Source organism: Lontra canadensis, unplaced genomic scaffold, assembly GCF_010015895.1.
Source record: "Lontra canadensis isolate GAN:19392208 unplaced genomic scaffold, GSC_riverotter_1.0 scaffold43, whole genome shotgun sequence".
Classification (NCBI taxonomy): Eukaryota; Metazoa; Chordata; class Mammalia; order Carnivora; family Mustelidae; genus Lontra; species Lontra canadensis.
In genome coordinates, this window is record NW_022631037.1 from 14,011,554 (window position 1) to 14,035,047 (window position 23,494).

At 57.5% G+C, this 23,494-nt stretch overlaps 2 protein-coding genes across 2 annotated transcripts in view; one reads left to right on the plus strand and one right to left on the minus strand.

Annotated features, from left to right (window-relative positions):
- MED24 (mediator complex subunit 24) overlaps positions 1–729 on the minus strand; it is a 33,502-nt gene extending 32,773 nt beyond the window's left edge. The window contains exon 1 of the mRNA XM_032871533.1: positions 600–729. The gene's annotated coding sequence lies outside the window, so the exon portion shown is untranslated. The remainder of the gene's footprint in view (positions 1–599) is intronic.
- THRA (thyroid hormone receptor alpha) lies at positions 219–23,426 on the plus strand. Its single transcript, XM_032871539.1, has 9 exons — positions 219–421; positions 10,759–11,117; positions 13,514–13,581; positions 14,185–14,285; positions 16,371–16,518; positions 17,148–17,353; positions 18,325–18,471; positions 19,076–19,334; positions 19,950–23,426. The coding sequence occupies exons 2-9, from the start codon at positions 11,065–11,067 to the stop codon at positions 20,198–20,200; spliced, it is 1,233 nt and encodes a 410-aa protein (XP_032727430.1). The 5' UTR covers positions 219–421; positions 10,759–11,064; the 3' UTR covers positions 20,201–23,426.
- Positions 23,427–23,494: the final 68 nt, after the last annotated feature.

The following is a 23,494-nucleotide window of genomic DNA, read 5'->3' on the forward strand; positions in this document are numbered from 1 at the left end:
CTCCTGCCGGCGGCGCCTGGAGTGGGGCGGGCGAGCGCGAGCGGGGCGGGGGCAGCGGCGGCCGAGGGGCGGCCGGGCGGCTGGCAGGGGTCCCGGGGCGCGGCGGGGGGCGGGGGGCGGGGGCCGGCGGCGGCGGCAAGGCGGCCTGCAGGGAGCAGCCGCGAGCCGGCCGGGCGCGCGGAGCCCGAGCCCCAGCCGGAGCGGGGCGGGGGAGGGAGGAGCCAAGAGCGGCCGCCGCCTCTGCCGGAGGAGCCGCGGGGCCGCCACACTCGCCCCCCGCCCCCCCCCGCGCTCACTCGCACTCACACCCGGGCGCTGGAGGCGGGCGGCCCGGGCCCCACCGGCCCCCCATGGACGCCCCCGGCACGGGGCGCTGAGACCCCGCGTCGCTGCCCAGCCCTGTCCTGTGCGCCACGCCGAGGTAAGGGGGAGGGAGCGAGGGGGCATTAATATGCAAATGCCTCGCGATTGATTATGCAAAGCCGTGGGGCTCTAGGTCCAGCTCCCTGGCGGGCTGGGGGGCGCCCGGGGGTACCCGCTGCCAGCCTCGGCTTTCCCCGGCTGCCCCGTCACCCTGTCACAGGGAGCTCGCAACTTACGCCCTGGGGAAGGGAGGTGTTGCTAGGAGGTCGCTGGGCCCCGGGGTTCGCCGGCAGAGATGGCGTCCAGGCCTCCCCCTCGAGGGCCCGCCCGGCCTCTGTCCGGCCCGTCTGCTGCGCACTCCCGGGCCCGGCCCCGCTGCCTGCCGCCGGAGCTCCCCCGCCCGCCGCGGTTTGTTTACGGTGCGCCGGAGGCCTGCCCCCCCCCCCCCCCCCCCCCCCCAGCCTCCGAGGCAGAGGCAGAGGCCGGGGCCGAGTGGCCTTTGCAAAGCCGCCTCCAGCTGCGGAGGATTGTATGAGTGGGGTGGGGGGTGGGCTTGCACCGGCCCGGGGAGAGGGAAGTCTCCCCCCACCATTCCACCCTCCTCCCAATTGAGCCTGGCTCTCTGGTTGCAACACTCCTAATTGCAAAAAACGCGGCTTGGAGGGGAGGGAGTGTGTGTGTGTAGCGGGGAGTGTATGTGAGGGTCCCTAGATGATCGAGAGAGTTGCAAGCTGGTGCGGTTGGGGAAGAGAGGGAGGAAGGGACCTGTGTGGTGTGCCCCCCCTTGTTTCCCTCCCTTTGCAACGTGTCTCTGGTGCCCCTTCAGTGCCTGGGGCCCTCCCTTGTCCGGTGTGAAAGAAAGGCCTGCAGCGGGGGGGCAGGGATGATAAGGCCAATGGAGAGGGCCACCATTTACAGGGGTGGAGGTCGCAGAAGGAAAGCTGGTGGGATAGGAGCCTGCTCCTCAATGCTGGCTCTGGCCCCAGGAAGGGGAAGAGATGAAGGGGGCTGTTGTCCCCGATGAGGGAGGGGAAGCAAATGTGACATGCAGACAGAGATATTCCACCACATACAGCCACATCCATGTACACCCAGGGACACCCAGGCAGACTCAAGGACAGGAGCTGCTGGACACACCCACATGGGGACAAGGGAAGAGGCAGGCTGCCGCTGCACCGGGGAACTCAAAGGGGTGGGACACACCCACGGGAGACCAAGAGCGAGGAGACCAATCCATGCACATACCCACGCACAGGGTCACACGGAGATGCTGTCACACACGGGCAAGGAGGAGTCGCTGTCACCCACACAGAAAAAGTCACTATCGAACGCATGCATGAACACAGAGCAATTGCACACAGTTGCACATTACAAAAGACCCTGTCACTCACAGGCACACACGTGCTAGCATGAGCCCAGTCACACAGGCATCATCGCCTGCCTTGACAGTGACTGTCACTCAGTCAAATGCAAATGCAGTTACACATCAACACATGTATACACAACTTAGCAACAAGTATTTTCCTGGACTCATACTGTGGATCTCCAAGGTTCTGTGTACAACAAAATCTGTACTCTGAGGAAAATCAAATTCATCTCCGTGAAAAGACTTTCCTGCATAGTGGTGCAAAACATGCACTCATGATAATATACTCAGTCTCTCAGGCTCTATCGGCTTGTCATCCCCCGCCCCCCTCCTTGATGGTGAGCTCCTTGAGACCTGGGAGAATCACTCCAAGAGCTCTGGATCCCACCCAGAGCCTAGCACAGGAAGTGCCCTGTAAATGTTAATTGATTGACTGTGAACTCCAGACACAGGTGTACTCATTTGCACAGTCCCAGGGACTCAGGTACAGAAGGCATTCACAAGGCTCAGGTCCATGCAGTCACAGGTCCATGCCAACAGCTGTGTCCAGACATCCCCAGATGTGCACACTGTGGCTGTACAGTCAGGCGCACCCCTAGATGCACACACAGTTGTAGATTTTTTTCTCTCAAGCTTCCTCCTGTCTTCCTCTAGGCTCAGCCTTTTTCTTTCTTTTTCTTTTCTTTTTTTTTTTTTTTTTTTTTGGAGGGACAGAGAAACAAGAGCAAAGAGAGCAGGGGCAGGGGGGTTCCAGAGGGCCGAGTCATGGGGCTGAAGCAATGTCCAGTGACTTCCAGCAGCTGAGATTATGCTAGCTGGTGGGGGTGGGGAGTTGGGGAGAGCCAGCTCCTGGGGAGGGGCCCCTCTAGCCACCTTGAAAGCAAATGCGGGATCTAGGTGCTCCTGCCAGGGTCGGTTGCCTGAGCCTTTCCCGGGGGGCCATTGACTTGCCCCCTCCCAGAGGAGTTCCTGCCTCCCACCATGAGTCTGGCCCCTTTTCCCACCTCTGCCCTCCTGTCTAAACTTGGAAGCCTTCCTTAGGAGGCCGTATGCTGGTGAGTGTCTGGGTGAGTGATGTGTATTTTTGACTTGGAATTTCTCTCTAACGCTGTCTCCCTTTTGCTCTGTCTTGCTGTGTCTGATTGTCTCTCTCCTCGTTTCTCTGACAGTCTGGAACTCTCCCCCAGGGCCGCTGCCCCTGTCTACCCCTGCTCTTGTCTCCAGTCTCTGCCACAGCCTCCTTTCTCAGAGCTGGGAACTGGCAGTAATGAGCTTCATACTTTTCCAGTTGTTAATACTCACACCCCGCCCCTTGGTCTGCCTGCCCTGCCTCTGGGGTCAACAAGAGGTTGGGGTGGGAGGGGTGGGGGGCTCAGCTGGCTGCTCAGGATATCCGCTCAGCTGCAGCAGCAAGTTTTGGGGGCCCGAGAATGGGGGAAGGGACTGGGGGGGGGCGGTCAGGCGACCACTCATGCTGACCTCTTGGGGTGGCACACCAGCTGGGTAGAAGCCCCGGGTCTGCAGGCTACAGCCAGCTAGCTCCTAAGCAAGCCCGCAAGGAGCCTCCCCACCACACTGACCCACTGGAAAATAGTCGCCCCCATGGGCAGTAGCGGGAGTTGGCAGGGCGCCCCTGAGCAGGGTCAGCGGCAGAACTCACAATGGCCTTTCTCCACACCCCTGGCAGCTGAGGTCCACCTCAGAGATGCCCAACAGCTGTGCCCTCTGCCCAAGCCTCCAGAGCTGGGTTCTAGAGGTACAGCTGCCCAGATTATGTGGGAGGCTGAGTGAGGCCCTGTCTCCTGAGTGTAGGCTCCAGCCCAGAGTGGGAATTTGAGCAGGGGGTAGTGGGGGCAGGGGGCCTAGAGCCCAGGGGGGGCATCCAGCATTTCTCATGCTCCCCGATAGCCATGACTTGTTTGGATGAGGAGGCATTTGGTACTGATTCTACCCTAGATAATACATAGGCTGCTATATAGGGGAAGTTGGGGCTCAGTGACAGGGGAGACATAGTTGGGTCAAAGAACAAGGTATGATTCTTTTAGCAGATAATACACTCTCATGGTTAAGAGGAGGGATTTTTTTTTTTTTTTTTTTTTTTGAGCTGTAGTGCCTGGGTTTGAATCCCAGCTCTGCCACTTGCTGCTTGTATAACACTGGGCAATCGATTTAACCTCTCCCTTGCCTTATCAATAAATTGAGGATGAGAATATCTCATTCGGTTTTTTGAGGATTAGAGGAGTTAGAATATATAAACTGCTTTTACAAGTGCTTCCTGCATAAGAAGCACCGAATTTGTTAGCTGTTACACAGAGGAAGCCTGTGGGCCTGGGGTCCTCTGGATTTCTTGGAGAAGCTGGGTGGAGAATTGGATCTCCAGATGTCCCAGGAATGGGATGGGGGTTAGGGAAGACAGTGGGTCCCTAATCTCCAGCCTCCTCACCCTTCCTGTCATATCCCTCTCCCTACAAGTTTTTGCAACCTGGAACCCTCCTGCCTCTTGCCCTGTAGAGTACAGCACCCTACCTGTGTGCCAGGGACCCAGCATCCCAGACGCCTACCATCAGTCGGTCACCCAGGACCTAATCGTGGCCGACAGATGACAACTTCCCCATCCCTGCACTGAGGGGGAGTGGCGGTGTGAAGGGCACTGAGTAAGGACCAGTGGGTGGGTGTGGCACCTTGAGGGCCAGGGTCTCTCCTGGGTTGCCTCTCTAACCCTGTGAGTCTGATGGTAAGACTCCTCTCTCCCCCAAATCCCTTTTCTTCAGCCCCTCCCTTTCAAGGTGCAGCAAGGACAGTGGAGGGATGGCCTGTCGTGGGCCACTGGGGAGCCTCGGGAGTGGGAAGCTAGTCTTAAATGGAGTTCTCACGATTGCAAAGGAGAATTGTGCCTCTTGAGGTGGGAGGCAAGTATGCCTATAGTGGAAAGAGCACTGGCTGGGAGCTAGAGACTGGGTTTTTGCCATTCACTGGTTGCTGATCTTGGCCTGGGTTTTCCTCATCTGGAGACAGTGATACCCACCTCACTCTGAGTTGAGAGTAAATAACATAATGTGGCCTGACACGTGTGTTCAATCTGGGTCGCAGCCAGGCTTGATAAGCAATGCCTGTGGATCCTCCTGTTCTTCCAGGGCCTGGCATGCTCCAGGGTGGGGATCCACATGTCCCTCTGGAACCAGAGACCATTCCCTATCTCTCTCAGAGGCGTCTGGGGCTGGTGTGTGCTGATGCCTGGGATGGGTGGGGGGGGGGGAGAGCGTGGTTTGCAATATGATTTCAGGCATTCAGAGTTGTCTGCTCTTCTCCCTGGCAGGCCAAAGTTGGGGTAACAAAGGGGACCTCCTTGTATGCCTTTGTATGAGATGGTCCAGAGGGAGGGGTCAGAAGTCCTCTGGGTGGACAAGGAAAGCAAGATGGAACTTTCTGGTGCCTAGGAAATGCTATGGTTGCTCCCCTGCTTTGAGGATGAGCCCTTAGTCTGGGGACTAGGGACTAGGGTTAAAGGTTAGGGGCAAAGACAGAGCCTCACCCCTAGCAGTGGCAAAGAGCAGCCCCAGCCCACCTCCCCTTCCTCCTCCTGTCTTCCTCTTCTAAGGAAGAGACAAGATCTTGACTCCCAGAGCCTGTTTCTGAGCTGTTTCATTTTCTCTTTTACCCTGGCGCGTGGGCGGGGGATAGGGAACACGGAGCGAGGCTATCGGCTATTGGTGGCTATCGGCATTTTTGTACACATCAGTGAGTGGGTGTGTTGTGCGCGCATCCATGTGTGCGTGTTTTATGCATGTGTGGGCTGGGGAGGGCTCTGAATATCTGCTGGAACCTGGCACCGGCAACCAGCGGCTCTGCGCATGCGGGGTGAGTGTGTGTGTCTGCACGTGTCCGTGTGTGTGCCGGAGACTCAGCTGCATTTACTTGCTCTAGCGCGCGCGCACACACACACGCGCGCGCTTCCTCGCGTTCTCTCTCGCCCTCGCCTGCTGTCTCTTTCGCGCGCACACGTTCTCTCTCTCTCTCTCTCTCTCTCACACACACACACACACAGAATTTTCAATCTCTCTCTCCCCATTCCCTCCCTCCCCCTCTCGCTCTGCTCTAGCACTCGCGCGCTGTCTCTCTCCCCCCTCTCCCTTCCTCCCTCCCCCTCCCTCCCTCCTCCCTCTTCCACTCTCCCTCCCTCTCTCTCCCTCTCCCCACCCCCTCTCTCTGCCTCTGCCAGTTCGGCTTGGGTGGGGGCTAACTCCCGCGTCCCTGGGGTGCCTGGGAGAAACATCCCTGCCTTTCTTTTTGCCTCTACCATTCCCTTCCCTCCTCCGCGATGCTCCCCTGGGCTTGCAGACAACTCCTTTCTCTGGTCTCCTGGGAAGAAGGGAGCAGGGAAGGGAGGACCCCAAGCCCTGTGCCCATGGTGCCATCTGCAGCAAGTGCCTTGGCCCCGTGACATTCATGCCTCCAGCGTTCAGCTGCCCTAGCTCCCAGCTCCGATTACCCTGCCCCGGCTGGCTGCTGGGGGGGAGGGTGGGGAAAATGGGCCATGCCCAGCTTGGGGGTGCTCCTAGCTGCCTTCTTGGCTACTTGGATCTCCTCCTTCCGTTTCTGAGGGGAACTGGGGCAGAGGCAAGAAGTTCTGTGGGTTGGCAGGGAAGGGGCTGAGGTCTTGGGCGTAGGTGTGGGCCTGGGGGATGGAGCTGACCTTTGGACCTGGACACCCACCTTGATGGTGATTGGAGCTGTCCTGGGATGGGAAGAGGGAGAGGAGAGCAGCAGGTGGTTAAGGTTATGGGGTTGGGGGGGGGTGGGATGCACAGTCTTTCCAGTCTTTGATGTTAATACTGGGCATCTGGCCCAAGTCAAGGCTGCTGTTTATGTCTTTCTGTCTCTGATCTGCAGGGGAGAGTTTCCTGTTATATTCTTTGGGGGGGGAGAAGATCTTTTGTTTAAGTAACCATTCGCCCCCATGTCATATCCCCCACCCCATCTCCCATCCTCTAGCCTCCAAGGCCCCTTGGTGAGCCAGGAGATCAGACCTCAGGGTCACTGCCCTTAAGTTCCAGAATCCCATCTCACTGGGGGCCCTGTGAGAGCCCACCAAGCAGTGCTGCCTCCCTCTTCTCCCTCCTTCTTGCGAAGCTGGTGCTGCGTCTGTGTATTCCTCTGCCATCTCATACCTGCCAAATAGTACCTTCCTTCCCGCCTTCACTCCCTTCTTTCCTGGCACCAGGGTAACAGTGAGTTGGGTGGGGCCGTCCTACTCAGTCCCTACCTGAGAATAGAATGGGGTGACCTGGGAAAGGAGAAGGAGGTCCTGGCCCAGAGCAGGGGACCTACCCCTCAAGGCCAGTGTTGTGCTGTAGCCTTCACTCTCACCAGGCGCCCAGGGGCTGTTGGTGTTTGCGGCCACCCGTGGGAGTAACGTGGGCCCTGGTGCCAGTGTGCACACAGATGCCTGTTTGCCTGTGTGTGCCCCTGTGTATAGTTGGGCTACAGTGTACACCCGGGACCCTAGCATCACCCTTGTTGGTGCCCGTGGTATGGAGCCAGGGCCTTATAGCCAGGTTATGGGGGGGATATTCTCCCCCCCCACCCTAGCATCAAGCAAAGGGGAGGGGGAAAGGGAGGCGTGAACCTACCCACAGCACTATTAATAGCCCACATGCCAGGCCACCAAGAACCAGCTGTCACCGTGGAAACCATTTCTGCTCCCCCTCCCCCAGCCTCCATGGGGTGGGACTTAGGCGGGGCGTGAAGCACCCCCCACCCATCTTTCTTTGTTACCTTTCTCTCTTTGTCTCCCCTCTCCTTCATTTGTCTCTCCTCCCTACCTCACCCCTTCTGTCCCCCATCCCCCATCTCCTGGCTGCCTTTTCCTCTACTTCATTGTCATCCCAGCTCTACCCCCACCATCCCTGCCCATCTCTTTGTTCTTGCCCCTCCTCATCTTTCTCCCCCTCTTCCTCCACCGTCCCTTTTGCCCCTCTCCTCCTCCTCCTCCTCTTTCTCCACTTTTCTCAGGCCCCCTCTATAAGTGTGTGTCTTTTCCTCTGTGGTTGGCAAGGAGGAGGGCTGGGCTTTCTTTAGAGCATCAAGGACAAAGTCTAGGGGCCCCAGATAGATGGGGCCAAAAGCCAAGAGCAGACACTCAGAGTAGTGTGTGTAGAATTTGGGGCTAGATTCTGAGGGCCGAAAGTCCCCTTGGGCCTGCAGGACAGCGGAGTGGGGCAGTCCAGCAGTGGGAACCTGGCATAGTGCCCACGGATGCCGCATTGGCTTCTTGTCTCTGTCTTCCCCCCGCCCAGTCGCAGAAGCACTTAAGCTTAATGAAATGCTTCTCCCTCTGTGGGCACCTTGCCCATACTGCCACCCAACAGCTCTTATCTGACAAAGAGGGAGTGGGTGGCCAGCCCACCCGACAGGTGGGTCTTGCCATCCCGCTGTCCAGTCTAGTCTCAGAACCCCGTAGCTCCACCTCTCCTCTTTCAGGCTGAGCCTGCACCCCTGCCAGCATGCACCAGGAGGGAGCTTGGGGAAGTAAGCTGGACTCCAGGAAGTGGGCAGAAAGGCTGCCCTTTGGGGTGGGCATCCCTACCTCACCTTCCCCCCTCCCCCACTGCCCTTCTCCTGCCCACCCCTAACATAGGCTCACAGGATCTACACCTTCCTGGGTGTAGGAAGGGGCCTTCCACTTGCTCTGTGTGGCCTCAGAGGCTCAGGTATGGCCCTAGAGACCAAGGGTCCCCTGGGGTCTCTAAGCTCTTGCTTGGTGCCACATGAGGGTGCCCCAAGCATGAGGGCAGCACCTGGCTCCTCTGCCCATTGCCAGGGGTCAGTGGAGCCTGGTTGCACCGACGGGCACCCGGGCGCCATTCAGCTAGGCACAGAGGTGGGGCAGAGAGGGAGCACGCCCCTCCCCCCAGCAGGCATGTGCAAGCCTTTGGCAGTGCCCAGACACATTTGGAGTTAAGGCCGGGCCGGGGAGGAGAAAGGGAAAATAAACATGGTGGCTTAGGTTGGCGCTCCCCCAGGTGTGCCCTGTAGCAACTGGCAGCGGCAGGGTGCGGGAGGAGGGGGTCCTCTAGGGCAATGGCCCTGGGGCAGGAGCTGCCCTGCCATGTGGGTGCTGCTAGTGTGCCCTGCCTGGCCCGGCCCCCAGTGGCTCATACCTGTGCCTATGTACCCTGGACCTCTTTGCCTGCCCCCAGGGCCCACTCCCCAGGGCTGCCCCTCTCTCAGCATGCCCACTCCTGTGCTCGCCTCCTCCCATCCCTGGGGGCACTTGGGCCTCCGGCTGGCGAGTGGATTTTTCCAGCTTCTGTAAACAAGTGGTGGCAGTGTGCCAGGTGGGCAGGAGACAGGCGGGGGCAGCACCGCGGCCAGGGTGTGCCAAGCACCGAGGCACAGCCTCCGGGGGGGAGACAGGGAGACACCCAGACCCAGAGAGACAGAGACATTCAGATACAGACGGACGGACCAAAGGAAGCCTCTCTGGGTGCAGATAGACATGGAAACAGAGGCAACAGAAAATAGCCCTCGATTGTCCAGCCCAACCCCCACGACTTCCCTGGCCCCTACCCCTCAGTGCCCTGGCTAAGAGCGGCAGGCCCCAGTGCCCAGGCCCTGGGCATCCCCACCCACTCCCTCTCCTCCCCCTACCTCCACCCCTTAGGGCTGGCTACGCCATTATAAATTTATAACAGGAATTTCTTCACAAGCCAAGAAAAACTTGACCTACTTTCTTGACGGCTCCCTGGGCTAAGGCTCCCCGCTCATTGCCCCCTCACCAACCCCAGTCTCTTGTCCAGCCCCCGGTGCCCAGTCCTGGTCTAAGGGGGTAGCAGGGGCACCGCGGGCCACCTTCCTACACTCCCGCCTGGTTCCTCATGGTGGGGGCTCGCCTGGGTGCAGAGGCCCTGTCCTGTCGCCCTGCCCTGCCCCATGACCTGACTTATCTCTGTCTCCGCTCCCACCCTGGCTCCTTATCAGTTCCTGGGGGTAGGGCAGGGGGCCCAGGGGCGAGGTCTCTGGTACAGCAGCCACGTGATGGAGGCTGTGTGTGGGGAACATCACCCTTTGTCCCCCTCTCCCAGGCCCACACCTGCCAGTGTGTGCCAACCGTCCGCCTCCGGTCTGTAGCTTGTGGTCAGAGGGGCAGCGGGGAGGGTGGGCCCGGGCTGACACTATCCTGGACCGCAGCGAGGGGCCAAGGCTGGCCTGAGCCACCAGCTTGCTAGCTGTGTGAATGGAAATGAGCGATCCAGCTGTGGGAGCCTGGATCTTCATCTCTGGGGTTCTGATGCCCGCTTCAGTTATTCATTGAGGTGGCATGATAGTTTCCTTTTCCCTTTCCCTTGCTGTCCCAGTGGGTGGCAGCCCAGCCAAACCAACTGGGAAGTCTGGCCCTCAGACTGGGAACTGTGATTTGGGACCTTATACAGGAAGTTCTGGAGTCCCCCCTCCACCCCAGGGTGGGGGGAAGGGCTGGGACTAGGGAGTCATAATCTGGTCAGCAGCAGGGGGGAGGCTGGCTCCCCACTGTTTCTAGCACCTGTCTCCATGAAGGCACTCAGGTGGGCATTCTGGAGCCCTGCATGCCGCCCCCACGCCCCACCCTTCCTTCTCAGGTACCTCTCACGTGTGTGCTGGAAACTGCTCATCTTGGGTCCCCTCTTGCCCTATAATACCAATGCGTCTTACAGAAACTCTGCTAGAGGTCTAGTAACAACAGCCAACGATTAATGGATACTTATCAAGGGCCAGACCCTTAACTGAATGTCAGGCTTGACACTCATGACCTGGTACATGATTTCCTCGTTCTTTTCCTCCAGACCTTTCCAGGTCGGGGGCTCCAGTCTTGCCTGCTGCACCTGTTGATCTGACGGGTTGTGCTAATCCCCTCTCCATGCTTGCCCTCCACGCCTGCCACCATCTTGTTAGAAGCCCCCAAGAACCCAAACTATTGCCACCAAAGGAATCCTATCTGTGCACTCCCACCACGGCGCTGCCTTATCCCCATCTCTCTCCTGTCTTTGCAGGGACTTCTGGACAGGACAAGACTCTAAAGCTACTCTCCCAGTCCAAGACACCCCCCCCAGTCCCGCCTCGGACCCAGCTTGCCCTTAGCCCTACCACCTGCCACTCCCTGGCCACTCTCACCGCCCGCCCCCCTTGGGGCACAGGGCATGGTGTGAAAGGCCAAGTGCTGAGGCGGGCACCATGGGTGCTGTGCCCTAGGACCTGGGTGGCGGGGGTGGGTGGCCTGTGGGTGTGCCGGGGGGGGCCGTTGTGCCCACCCCAGTCTCTTGGCGTGCTGGAGGGCATCCTGGATGGAATTGAAGTGAATGGAACAGAAGCCAAGCAAGGTGGAGTGTGGGTCAGACCCAGAGGAGAACAGGTAATGGGTCCGCAGCTGGGTTGTGCCAATTCCTGGGCACGACGTGCTCATCACTTGGCTCATCACCTGGCTGGGCAAATGAGAGCTGAGCTTGGGCCTTTTGAGCACCTCTGGAGGGATGAGCATGAAACCAGCAAGCCTGCCGCCTACCTTTGCCCAGGAGATGAGGTCATGGCCACATGTGACAGGGAATTGGGCACTTGGATTGAGAGATGTCCGTTTCTGAGGGGGGGAGGTGACAAAGACCAATTACAGGCAGCAGGCACGTGGCTTGTCTCTTGACAGTGCTGGGAAACCTGGCATGCCCTCCCAGCGTCCCTCAGCCCTCCTCACCTGAGCATGTAGAAGGCAGGCAGTCTTGCCATTTTCCCCCTCTGCCTACCAGACCAGTGTGTGGCCCAGAAGCTATGGTGCCTGGGACATAGGGCACACGCACCCGTGACTGTTGGTCCCAGCCCATGCTTATATTCGGAACCTTTTGGGAGCCCCACAAGCTCTTCCTTGTTCATGAGCAAGAGCGGGCACTGCCTTGGTGCTCCTCCCAGGAAGTGGAAGTGAATGCCAGCTCTGAAGGGTTTACTCACACGTGGAGGAGGACTCAGCCCTGCACACACAACTAGGGATGTGTTACCTGGGAGCTGCGTGGCTCTTGAGGAGCCCAGAGGGTCTCTGCTTCCCCTATCGGCCCCAAGTGGCACAGAGCTCTGTCCCAGTTGGCATGAAGCCCCAAGAGCTGAGTACAGCCTGTGCCTATGGCCAGGGAAGAGGGTGGGGGTGGGGGTGCTCTGGGGAGGAGTGTGGCTGTTGCCTTGGAGACCAGATCTTGAGCCAAGAGGTCAGACGCTCGGCCAGGCAAAGCCTTGGGGCTCAAGTCGAGGTCCCCAGAGGGATGGAGGAAGTGGATGAAGCTGGCACTTGGGTAGGGCACCCCACGTATCCCTCCTCAAAGCCCTCCCCAAACCCAGGGGGGGGCTCTGAAAAAGATCTGGCCTGTCACTGCATGGCTCTCACTTGCAGCCTTCTGTACGCTCCCTACCCAGACTTCTGTGAGTCTGGGCGAGTCTGCTCCTAATTCAGAGAGAAGCAGGAATGCAGGTTCCTGGTCCCTCAGAGCTTCATGCCCTCCCCATCATCCTCCCCTCCCCCAAGTCCCTGCGCCACCTTGTGGCTGTCCCTGGAACTGCACCCAGAGGCTGTGAGTCGTCACTGCTGAAAACAGCCAGCTCAACGGGAGGGGGGGGGGCGGCTAGACGGCTTGGAGTTCTCCCATACCCACTCCTGCTGGTGGGAGGAGGGAGATCTGAGTCTCCAGTGGTTGTAGAAATCAGACAGGGGTAATCCCCAGGGGTCCCACAGCGCAGACTTGCCAGGGACTGTGACCCTGGCCAAGGTCACTGTGTCAGTGTGTTGGGAGCTGCATCAGGCTCCAGGGGGCGGAGCCCTGCAACACGGCACACGCAGGGTGGGTGTGGGAGGTTATACAATCCGTGCACGCATGTAGAGGCTTATGTAACCTGTGTGTGCTGAGGTTATGTAACACGTATGGGCAGAAGCTGGTGACATATATGTGCAGTGGCTGAGGGGTGCTAACACCTTGCATGGAGGGGCTCAGAGGGCTTGTCCTGGTTCTGACGCCAAGGTGCAGCCTCACCAGGTGCAGGTGGACCTCCCGTTTGTTGCTCTGCTAAATGGAGGCCACAAACAGGGTGACGCTGGAAGTGTCTGCTTACTCTCATATTCCAGGTTCCAGGCTCTAGTGGCTCAGCACTATATGTTTTCAATCACTGTGGTTATTCATGACCAGGAAATCAGGCAACATGTTTCCTGGGGGGAGGGGTGGTATTGGTAGGAGTCTGTCCAGGGGGTTGTGTAACGCATGGCCTATCTAGAGGTCCTATAATGCACTTGAGAATGCCCTGAGAGTTTCATGGATACATAGATTCTGGTGTTTATTTACTCTGCTTAGGTTTATTTTGAAGGCTGTGTGGTTATTCACATGCACTGGTCTTATGTTAGGTATCTGTGTGTGCTCTAAAGGTTCTATAGCTCTAAGCATGTCCTGAAGATTCTTTTTGCATTAAGTGTCGTGTATTGAAGGCTTAACCATATGGATTTCTTGTAGATTGTGGGTGTTTAAGGTTCTCAAATGCATGCATGTGTATGTGCACATTTGGGCCCTAGAACATGCCTGTGTCCCAGCCAAGCCCTTTATCTCTCTCCCCAAAGCTTGTAGATAGCTGGACCCTCGTCAGTGTTGTCAGCTGACCTAGGGGTAGAGGTAGGATGAGGACACAAGATGGAGGGAGTTGGGCTTGGGGGATTATGTAAACCTATTGGATGAGAAGGGGGCTGCCCGAAGACCGCTCTGTGATTCTGCCCACTTTGCCCCCATCCAGTGCCAGGTCACCAGATGGAAAGCGAAAAAGAAAGAACGGCCAATGTTCCCTGAAAACCAGCATGTCAGGTGAGCCTGGCTGTGTGTTCCATCTTTTCCCGCCCTCAACCCCATCAAACCGGCCCTGGGATCTTTCGGGCCTGGGTGTGGACCAGCAGCTCCTGTGTCCCTTGGGGAGAACCTCCTAGAGGGCATGGGATGGACTTGTCTGGAGGTGAGAGGGGTGATAAGGGCATGCCCCAGCCTTTGAAGATGGATCAGGTCAAGATGGGCCTCTTCCCTTCTCCGCTAACCCCCTTGCCTAAGGTACCCCCGCCCCATGCCCCCAAATCAGGGTCTGGGCTAAAGGGCCAAGGAACTGTATTCCCCTGAGATGAGCTGCTGACATGTGCTTCTCCTTCTCCTACATTCCCCGCCCCTCAGATGCAGCAAGAGAAAATCCTTGAATGGGCAGTTGGAAGAACTGGGATTCTCTATATTCTTAGGGAAGGGGATGGACAAGGTGAACTCTGATTTGTCTCCAGGATTCTACCTGGACACAAAACCCCGTCAAGGAGGCTGGGCTAGGGGATGGGCCAGGAAGGAAAAGCTGGGGGATGAAGAAAGTGTAGAAGCCTCTCTGCTGGGGGCCCAAGCCATGCCTGCCTGCCTGCCTCCCTTCCTCCCTCCCAGGGTATATCCCTAGTTACCTGGACAAAGACGAGCAGTGTGTCGTGTGTGGGGACAAGGCAACCGGTTATCACTACCGCTGCATCACTTGTGAGGGCTGCAAGGTATGGACCAGCCAGCTCCTGCCCCTCCCCCACCACCTAAGCCCCCATCTCACCCGCCTTAGGGCCCTCCACACCCGGCAAGGACAGCCCTCTAAACATGTCACCTGAAGCCCACTTGTTGCACCACCATTGCTCTCTTTCATCCATTTGTTCATTCATAGTCTCTGCTCTGCCACTCATATGTAAGATACCTAATTTCTCTGGGTCTCAGTTTCTTTATCTATAAAATGGGGATAATCCTGCTACCTACTTCAGAGAGCTGTCGGGAGAATTAAATGAGCTAATTCATGTAGAGTATTTAAAACAGTGCCAGGCACGTCAGAAGCTCTCAGTAGACCCCAGCTATCATCCATCCATTTGGTGTATCAGGTATAAGGGATGTAGTACGCACTCTACCCTCCAGCTGCTCACAGCCTACCAGAGAAAGGCACACTAGAAACAAGCATTGTTTTTCAAAATGTGGTCCAGGGGCAACTGGCAGTGCTAGTTCAGTGCTGAGCCTTGGGCCCCGTTCCCACCGTACTCATTCAGAACTTTTCGTGGTGAAGCCTTTGTGGACTCTGCCTTGAAACAGGTTCCCAGTTGTTTCCCCTACACCTAGAAGAGGGAGAACCAGTGCTTGGGTGGGGGGGGCATGGTGGGGCCCAGAGCAGGAGAGGACGCCCAGCTGCCCCTGGGCAGATGGGACAAGGTCACGGGCTTGGGGAGCCTTAATTAGGTCTCACTCTGTTCATCTTAACCTGCAAGGGTTTTCCAGGATCATCACCTCGTGAAAATGTAAGACATTCCAAGAAACAAATATGTTAAGGCTTCAAGTTCCTCTCTTTCTCAGTATCAACCAAGAGCCCCAGGGATTTAGGGTCCCACAGCAGGGTTCCTGGAGGCAATGCAAGCAGGTGTAACATAGAGCAAGGACCCTCACTCTCCACGACAGCTGAGTTCCAGAGGAGACAGCTGAGTTCCAGAAAGACAGAAATGCCCTGCCCCACAGAGTCTGATGCTGCAGGTCTAGAGTGAGACCCAGGAGTTGGTATTTTTCATAAGCACAGTAGATGATTTCAATGCCCTGCAGAATCAGTGAGCTCGGACCTTTGGCCCATACCTCACTCTGGTCATTCTGGCTCTCCTGCCCCTTTGGGCGGATCGCTTATTCTCTCCAAACTTCAGAGTCATAGTGTCAAAATGGGTTCCTACCTCAAGGGGCTGACACAGCATCGAATGTGATGATGCACCAAAAAAAATAAAAGAGGAAAAAAAAAAAGAGGTTTATATGTGCCCCACAGTGAGTGGTCAGCACGTATTAGCTCTTGGTATTGTTCCTGCCCTCTTGCTTCTTTTTTTTTTTTTTTTTAAGATTTTATTTATTTATTTGACAGAGATCACAAGGAGGCAGAGAGGCAGGCAGAGAGAGAGGGAGAAGCAGCCTCCCTGCTGAGCAGAGAGCCCAATGCGGGGCTCGATCCCAGGACCCTGGGATCATGACTTGAGCTGAATGAAGGCAGAGGCTTTAACCCACTGAGCCACCCAGGCGCCCCTGCCATCTTGATTCTTGAGGTTTTTCCTTTAAAGCAAAGATGAAACCCAATGTCTAGACTTAAACAGTTTCTTTTAAAGCTACTAGTATCCATACACAATGCCTTTTCCTGAATTTTTTTTACACCGCTCTTTCAAGAATTCCACCTGTGTGAGCAGCAGACAGCATGTATAAGGACGGTTTCAGAGAGGAGTAGTTTTATTTTCCGAATTGTTTAGCAAGATGGAAAATGAGGTATCCGTTGGACTTCCAGAGCTGCTCTTCCTTCAGGCGTCCTAGCACCTGACACCATCCCAGGCTTATGACTCTGTACTGTGGTCCTCATCTTACCCCTGCCACCACCACCACCCATGCACCCCTGCCCCTCCACAGCCTAAGAGCTGAGGGTACATATTTCTAAGGTCCTTTGGCCCAGCCAAGGGATCCTGGACTTGCTGGTGTGAGGAGGAGGCCAGCTTCCCTCACTCATCCCCCACGCCCCAGTGAACTGCATGGTCGGTCAGAGAAGGGGAGGTCCCGATCACTCCATGCTCCCTCTCCCTCCACCCCAGGGCTTCTTTCGCCGCACAATCCAGAAGAACCTCCATCCCACCTACTCCTGCAAATATGACAGCTGCTGTGTCATCGACAAGATCACCCGCAACCAGTGCCAGCTGTGTCGCTTCAAGAAGTGCATCGCTGTGGGCATGGCCATGGACTGTAAGGGGATGGGGGGCAGGTTGAGCCAGGTGGCTGCGGGTGGAAGAGTTCGGTTATGACTGCTTCCTGCAGGGGATCTTCAGGGCCCACACCTAGAAAGGCAGAGTGACAATCCGGGTCAGGCTGATGGTGGAATTTAGTCCCTGCTGCCCTTACCCCCAGGGGAAGAGGAAACAGAAGATCCCTCTATGAGCCCTACACGTGGGTCCCAGTGCCCTCTTGCCCTTCTGCACACCAGGGCCTTAGAGTTGTTGGGCAGAAAGAAGTCCTGAGTACCCCAGCCTAGCACAGTGTTGTTGACTGTAAGAGAAGCCACCCCGTTTCTGGGTGAGAGAAGGCAACTTGGATTTAGTAGGGATCGGGGGTAGCAGGGTCTTCTAGTCACCACTGCTGTCATCACCCTTTAGCCCAGGACGTGATAGTCATCCAGATCAGCTCAAATTGGAGTTGACATAGTCCCAGCTGAAGTTGAGTACAACAAGTTGTGCCCCCCAACATCTAGGTGATGGGGGAAGTCACTTAACCTTTCTGGCCTTCAGTCTCCCGACTTGTACATTGGGAAGAGTAGTTTCAGAGCAGGCCGTGGAGGGTGCCATGCAAAGGGCATCGTGTCTCTTTGCCGTTGACAGTGGTTCTAGATGACTCTAAGCGGGTGGCCAAGCGCAAGCTGATTGAGCAGAACCGGGAGCGGCGACGGAAGGAGGAGATGATTCGCTCCCTGCAGCAGCGACCAGAGCCCACTCCCGAAGAGTGGGACCTGATCCATGTTGCCACAGAGGCCCATCGCAGCACAAATGCCCAGGGCAGCCACTGGAAGCAGAGGCGGAAATTCCTGGTAAGGAGAAAGGGGCCTCAGGGAGGGCGGCGGTCAAGTGCCCAGGAGGCAGAGCGAGCTCAGAGCCTTGCCTCCTTCAGGAAGCCTTCTCAGTTTAATCCGATCTGAAGATAATGCCCTCTACAACTTGGCGATCCTGAATCATGCTCCTCTGTGTGGGTTGCTGCCTGTTCCATCTGACTGGGGGCTCCAGGAATACAGGGCCGGGCCTTCCTCATTGAATTTCCAGAGAGCAGGGGCCATCTCTCTTCTTTTTCCTGCCCATAGTGACTGGGAGGAGAGAGTGAGGACAGTTATGTAACAGCACTTGGGGGCACCTGATGGGTGCCAGGCATTGTGTTAGGCAAAACTGAGTGCTAAGTGAATGGTCAGCTGGGGTAGAGATGGATGGTTGGTCGTATATGGCAAGTGAAGGCAGAGAACTGGTGTCTGCTTCCTGGGGGAGTGTGCCAGTGGGTGGAACAGTAGACTGGCAAGAGCACAGGCTCCAAGACCAAGCACATGTGTGTATATAATGGTCAGGAGTCAGACTGCCTAGGTTCTGATCCTGGTTCTATCACTTACTAGTTGTGTGACATTGGGCTTATTACTTAGCTGCCCTATGCCTCAGTTTCCTCATCTGTCAAATGGTGGTAAGTAGAACATTCTCCTCATAAGGTTAAATGAGATATATAAAACAAGTCTCCTTGTGCCTAGCTATTAAATATTCAATAACCATAGCTTCTATTATTATGATATTACTTCTACTGCTGTTATGATCATTGTTATTATTAGCCAACTTGGAGCTCTGGCTCTGATCTGTTCTCTGCCCCAAGGTGAAGGAGAAGCCTCAGGCCCAGGACACAGCTGTCCCGGGTACTGGTAGCCCCACTTCCCCAACCTGCCTTGGAGCTCCCCCTGGTGGGCAGGGAGCCTCAGTGAGAGGTTGAAAGGGGGCTGCAGCCCCAGCTGACCCCCGTCTCATCCTTCAGCCGGATGACATCGGCCAGTCACCCATCGTCTCCATGCCGGATGGAGACAAGGTGGACCTAGAGGCCTTCAGTGAGTTTACCAAGATCATCACCCCGGCCATCACCCGTGTGGTGGACTTTGCCAAAAAACTGCCCATGTTCTCCGAGGTGAGTGGCAGATGGGAAAAGGCGTGGTGCCACACTGGAGGGGAACCTGGGGCTGCTCCCTGGATCCCCCAGCGTCAGCACGTGCTCATCTGAGGTTCGCTGGACAGGGAAGAATTCCTGGTCAACACACAGTGAACACACATCCAAAACACACACACACACACACACACACCCCTGACCAATGCCTAAGGAACTAAGAGGTTCCAAGTGCCCAGTCTCCCCAACCCCTCCCTGCCCTTCTCCCCACCCCACACCTACATAGCTGCTCTGGCTCTAGCAGCTTGAATGTTCTCATTTCAAAGAGCACTAACTCTGGGCCCCAGCTCTCCTACTGGCTGTGTGACCTTGGCCGTGCTACCTAACTGCACACCTCACTTTCCCCCTCTGCAGTGGGGCTGGAGATAATGACGGGAGCTAACTCAGGCATAATTGTGAGGTTTAATGACATGGGGCATGTCCGTGGCCCAGAGCAGGGTTAGCTGTTCGGAGTACACCGTCCTGGTTGAGGCCAGTGGTGACCTCACAGCTCCCAGGGGACACTCAACAAGAGATTCTGGGGGATGGGGGGCATGCTGAGTGTTCCTGTGGCCCTGCCGCTCCGCAGCTGCCTTGCGAAGACCAGATCATCCTCCTGAAGGGGTGCTGCATGGAGATCATGTCCCTGCGGGCGGCTGTCCGCTATGACCCCGAGAGCGACACCCTGACGCTGAGCGGGGAGATGGCTGTCAAGCGGGAGCAGCTCAAGAATGGCGGCCTGGGCGTGGTCTCTGACGCCATCTTTGAACTGGGCAAGTCACTCTCTGCCTTTAACCTGGATGATACGGAAGTGGCTCTGCTGCAGGCTGTGCTGCTAATGTCAACAGGTACCTGCCTTCTGGCTGGGAGGGCTTGGAAGCTTCCAGGGGCCCAGAGCTTGGCTGGGCCCTGGGCCTGTCACTCTCCTCTTCCCTGAATCCTACAGTCTTTCTCTGTCCCCCATGCTTACCTCTGTCACCAGGCCCACTCTATGCCCCCAACCCCTGCTCTGTCACCCATCCCCTCCTTGGTTCTGATGTCCAGGCCCATCTGTTGCGTCCCCATGCCCCCTCTGCTCCTTGTCCCATCTTCACCCCATTCTTTCTCTCACCACCCCCCATCTGCTCTCTGTTGCCCACATTTGCCTTTGTTCCCCTACCTGCCAGGTAGTTTCTGTCCCCCATCCCTCCTCTGTCCTCTGTCCTCTCTCTCTGTCCCTCTTCCCCTCTTCCCACCAAACCTTCTCTTTGCCCCCCTAGTCATGCCCTGTCTCCAGGTTTCCCCCGCTCTTCCCCCTCTCAGTCCCTTTACCTCTCCAAGCCCCCAGCACCCCAGTCTCCTCCTCAGCCCTGCCCTTGCTCCTGTGCCTGCATTGCGCTGTGTTCCCCTCGCTTTCCCCGCTGGAGCCCTGCTGCCTCTGCCTCCCTTCGTTCACTCACCCTCATGCGCCTCCTCCCCTGCAGACCGCTCGGGCCTGCTGTGTGTGGACAAGATCGAGAAGAGTCAGGAGGCGTACCTGCTGGCGTTCGAGCACTACGTCAACCACCGCAAACACAACATTCCGCACTTCTGGCCCAAGCTGCTGATGAAGGTGACTGACCTCCGCATGATCGGGGCCTGCCACGCCAGCCGCTTCCTCCACATGAAAGTCGAGTGCCCCACCGAACTGTTCCCCCCACTCTTCCTGGAGGTCTTTGAGGATCAGGAAGTCTAAAGCCTCAGGCGGCCAGAGGGTGTGCGGAGCTGGTGGGGAGGAGCCTGGAGAGAAGGGGCAGAGCTGGGGGCTGAGGGAGGCCCCCCACCCCTCTTCTCTCCTTCCTCTCATCCTCGGATAGATTCAGCTCCCACATACCCCTCCCCGCACTGCCCGTCCCTCCTCAGAACCTCCAGCCCTGGGACAGGGCAAACACACGAACTTGCTATGAAAAGGACAGTGTGGGAGGCTGGGGGACCGTGTCCTACAGTTCCCAGGACCCCGTCCTCTAAGAAGGTAGGGGGAGGGAGGGAGAACTAAGAGGGGACAAGCCATCTTGACCGTAGGGAATGGAGGAATGTGGGGTGGGGGAAGATGCCCTCTTCTCAGCCCCTACACACACATACAAGAGAGAGCCCCCCCCCCCCCCTGCCCAGTTCCTTGACCGAGGTTCCCCCTCCAGGCTAAGGGCCTCTCTGCTTCCCCAGACGCCTGGGTGCAAAGAAAGGCTTGGCTTGGCTCCTCCCCCACTGGAGGTTAAAAATTAGTCATTCTAACTGCACTTTGGAAACCAGGCAAGGGGAGAAGATAAATGAAGAAAAACTAGACAGAGAGAAAAAGAAAAAAAAAGAGTGAGCGACTGATAGAGAGAGAGAGATGATATTAAGTTATTAACCGAGGCTGGCCCCCTCCCACCCCTAAGCACTTTGAGAGCTGCCCCTCCTCCCCCTAAATCAGAGAGAACTGCCCCCCATACCAGGTCCCCGAGGGTAGGGCTGCCGATCAGAGCTGTGAGTTAACACAACAGGGTCCTGGCCATCCCTCCTTGCCTTGCCCCTCCCTCTGTGCCCCTTTGGCACCCCCTGCCCAGTGCCCCCTCTGCTCTCTGCCACTCGTGCCCGCTGAGTTCCATCTACCTCTCACGCTGGATGCCAGCCGGCCCCTCACCAGCCTGCCCTGCTGCCCACACAGCCCCCCTTTCAAGTGCCCAGTCCCAGGGGCCTCTCCCTGTCCCCCAACCCCTTCCACACCTTGGCACCCACACAGGAAAAACTGTGGCTCCCCCTCCTGCCTTCCTCATACCTGCAGTATTAGCTACAATCCAGATGCTGCTGCCCTGGGGGGGGGCAGGGGGGGGGTGGTATGCGTGAGCTTCTCCCAGAGCCTCCACCCCCTTAGGACCCTGTCCCCATCTGTCTTCTGGGCTCTCTCTAACCTCTGCCCTCTTTCTTCCCCACTCCCACTCAATGCACTAACCCAGACTCTGGGCAGGCAGGCACCAGAATGGGGGTGTCTAGACAAATGGCACTTAGTTGGGGCCCCAGGGGAGGGGGCGGTTGGTGCTCCTCCTTTTTTCTTTGAAGCTCTTTAGGCCAGCCGCCCCTCTGCCCCTAGGACCCCTTTCCCCTCTTCTTTTCTCTAATTCAGGGACTTTGGCTTGAGCCACCTCCCACCCTCCTGGGGAGGAGTGCTCTGTTGGTCTGCACTTGGGTGAGCTGCCCTCCTCCTCTTCCTTTTGGCGATTGCCCACTGCCCACTCCACAGGGGAGAGAGGGAGGGAGGAGGTAGCCCTCCCATGGGTGGGGGGGAGGAGGGCGGGGAGGGACAGAGCAGACCAGAGGGCCCTGGGCTCAGGGCTGCATGTCGGCAGGGATGGATGGGTGGACACAGATGCCCCCGGAAGCCATGGGGAATGGGGCAGGGGCAGGGGGAGGGTGCCAGGGCTTCCTGCGCTTTGCACTATTGGGGCAAAAATGTCTTAAGCAGTGGGGAACCTGCCACCCCACCCTGACCCTCAGCCTGCCACAGCCCCCTATACACACACAGACACACACACACAGACACACACACACAGACACACACACACACGGGAAGGCTATGCTACGCTGCCCATCAGGGCGTGTCCTGCCCCTGCTGTCCAGGTGTTCTGACGGGGGTGGAGGCCTGGAAGGGTATCTGCTGTCACCTGTGCATGTGCCTGCCCTGCCGTTGGGCTCGTGGGCTGCCCCTGCTGTCTTTGTCTGTCTCTATCCTCTCTCTCTCCTGGGGTACTGATTCCTGTATTACTCCAGTCCCATGGGTAAGCCCTCTTGTACCCTTCTCTGGGGGTACACCACCCCTAGGGGCCCAGTGGAATTCCTGACCTGTCTGCTGTCTCCCCCATCCTTCCATCCCCACCTCCACCCTGCCCCCCCCATCCCCATTCTCAGCCATGGACATGGTGGAGAAAAGGCCTTGAAGGGGCTTGGCCTCTTCCCGGCACTTGGGAATCCCTCCCCACCCCCAATCATATGAGCTGTGATCCCCTACTCCTCCCCCTATCTCTGACCCCTCCCCCTTCACTCTAGGTGATGTGGGGCGTATGTGTGCGTTTCTCTGCGTGAATGTGTGAGCAAGTACACGTGGTGGGGCAGGAGCCAGGGGACTTAGGAGCGCCACGCACCTGCTCTAGAGAGGCAGCTGTCCCAGTCCCTGCTTTGGAAGTGGGGGACAGGGCCCTCTCCTGGGGGCCATTGGTGCTAATGAGGGGGATGGCCTTGATGTGGGTGCTCAGCATGCCTCCCCCAGTATTGGCCCAGGGCACTAGGGCAGGCGGGGCGGGGCAGCAGGTGCAGTATTGGTGGGAGGAGGGACTGCTGGGAATGGGCCAGGCCAGGACAAGGGGGTGCCAGAGCCATGACCACTCCCCCGTGCCCACCACCCACCTCTCCATCTCAGTATCCCCCCCCCATCACTCAGAACACACATACCTCATCCAGCCTCCTCCCTGCTCAGCCTTGGGGAGGGTGGGGGTGGAGGAGCCCCTACCCCTTCCCCTGGTGGCGGGTCTACAGGGCTGGGAGAGGGCAGGGCGTGTGACACAGACACCGTCCATAAGGGGGACAGTAATTCCTGCCCCAGGAACTCCTGGGTGGGGGGAGGGGGCACTTCCCTGGAGGCGCTACTGAATGTATGAGAAGCTGGTGCTGGGGTGGGGGGAGGGGGGTTGTGGCCAGAAACAGGGAAGGAGGTAGGTCCCCTTCCCCAGGGAGGGGTGGGGAGACCAGTAGGGGTGACTTGGGGGGGCTCCTACTCCTGCCCCACGTTGACAATCAGTATGTCTGTTACGTGCGATTTTTCACCCCGTTGTGTTTTGGGTCAGGATTTTAAAGAAAGATATTTTTATGGTAATTGTTGCTCGTCTATTTTACTATATATTTATGTAATAAATATATGATGAAAATAACCCCCTTGGGCACCCCCCTTAGACTTGTGTGCTGTTTCCCTGTATCCTCCCATCTGCTGGCAGAGTACCCACCCCACAAACTGACCAGA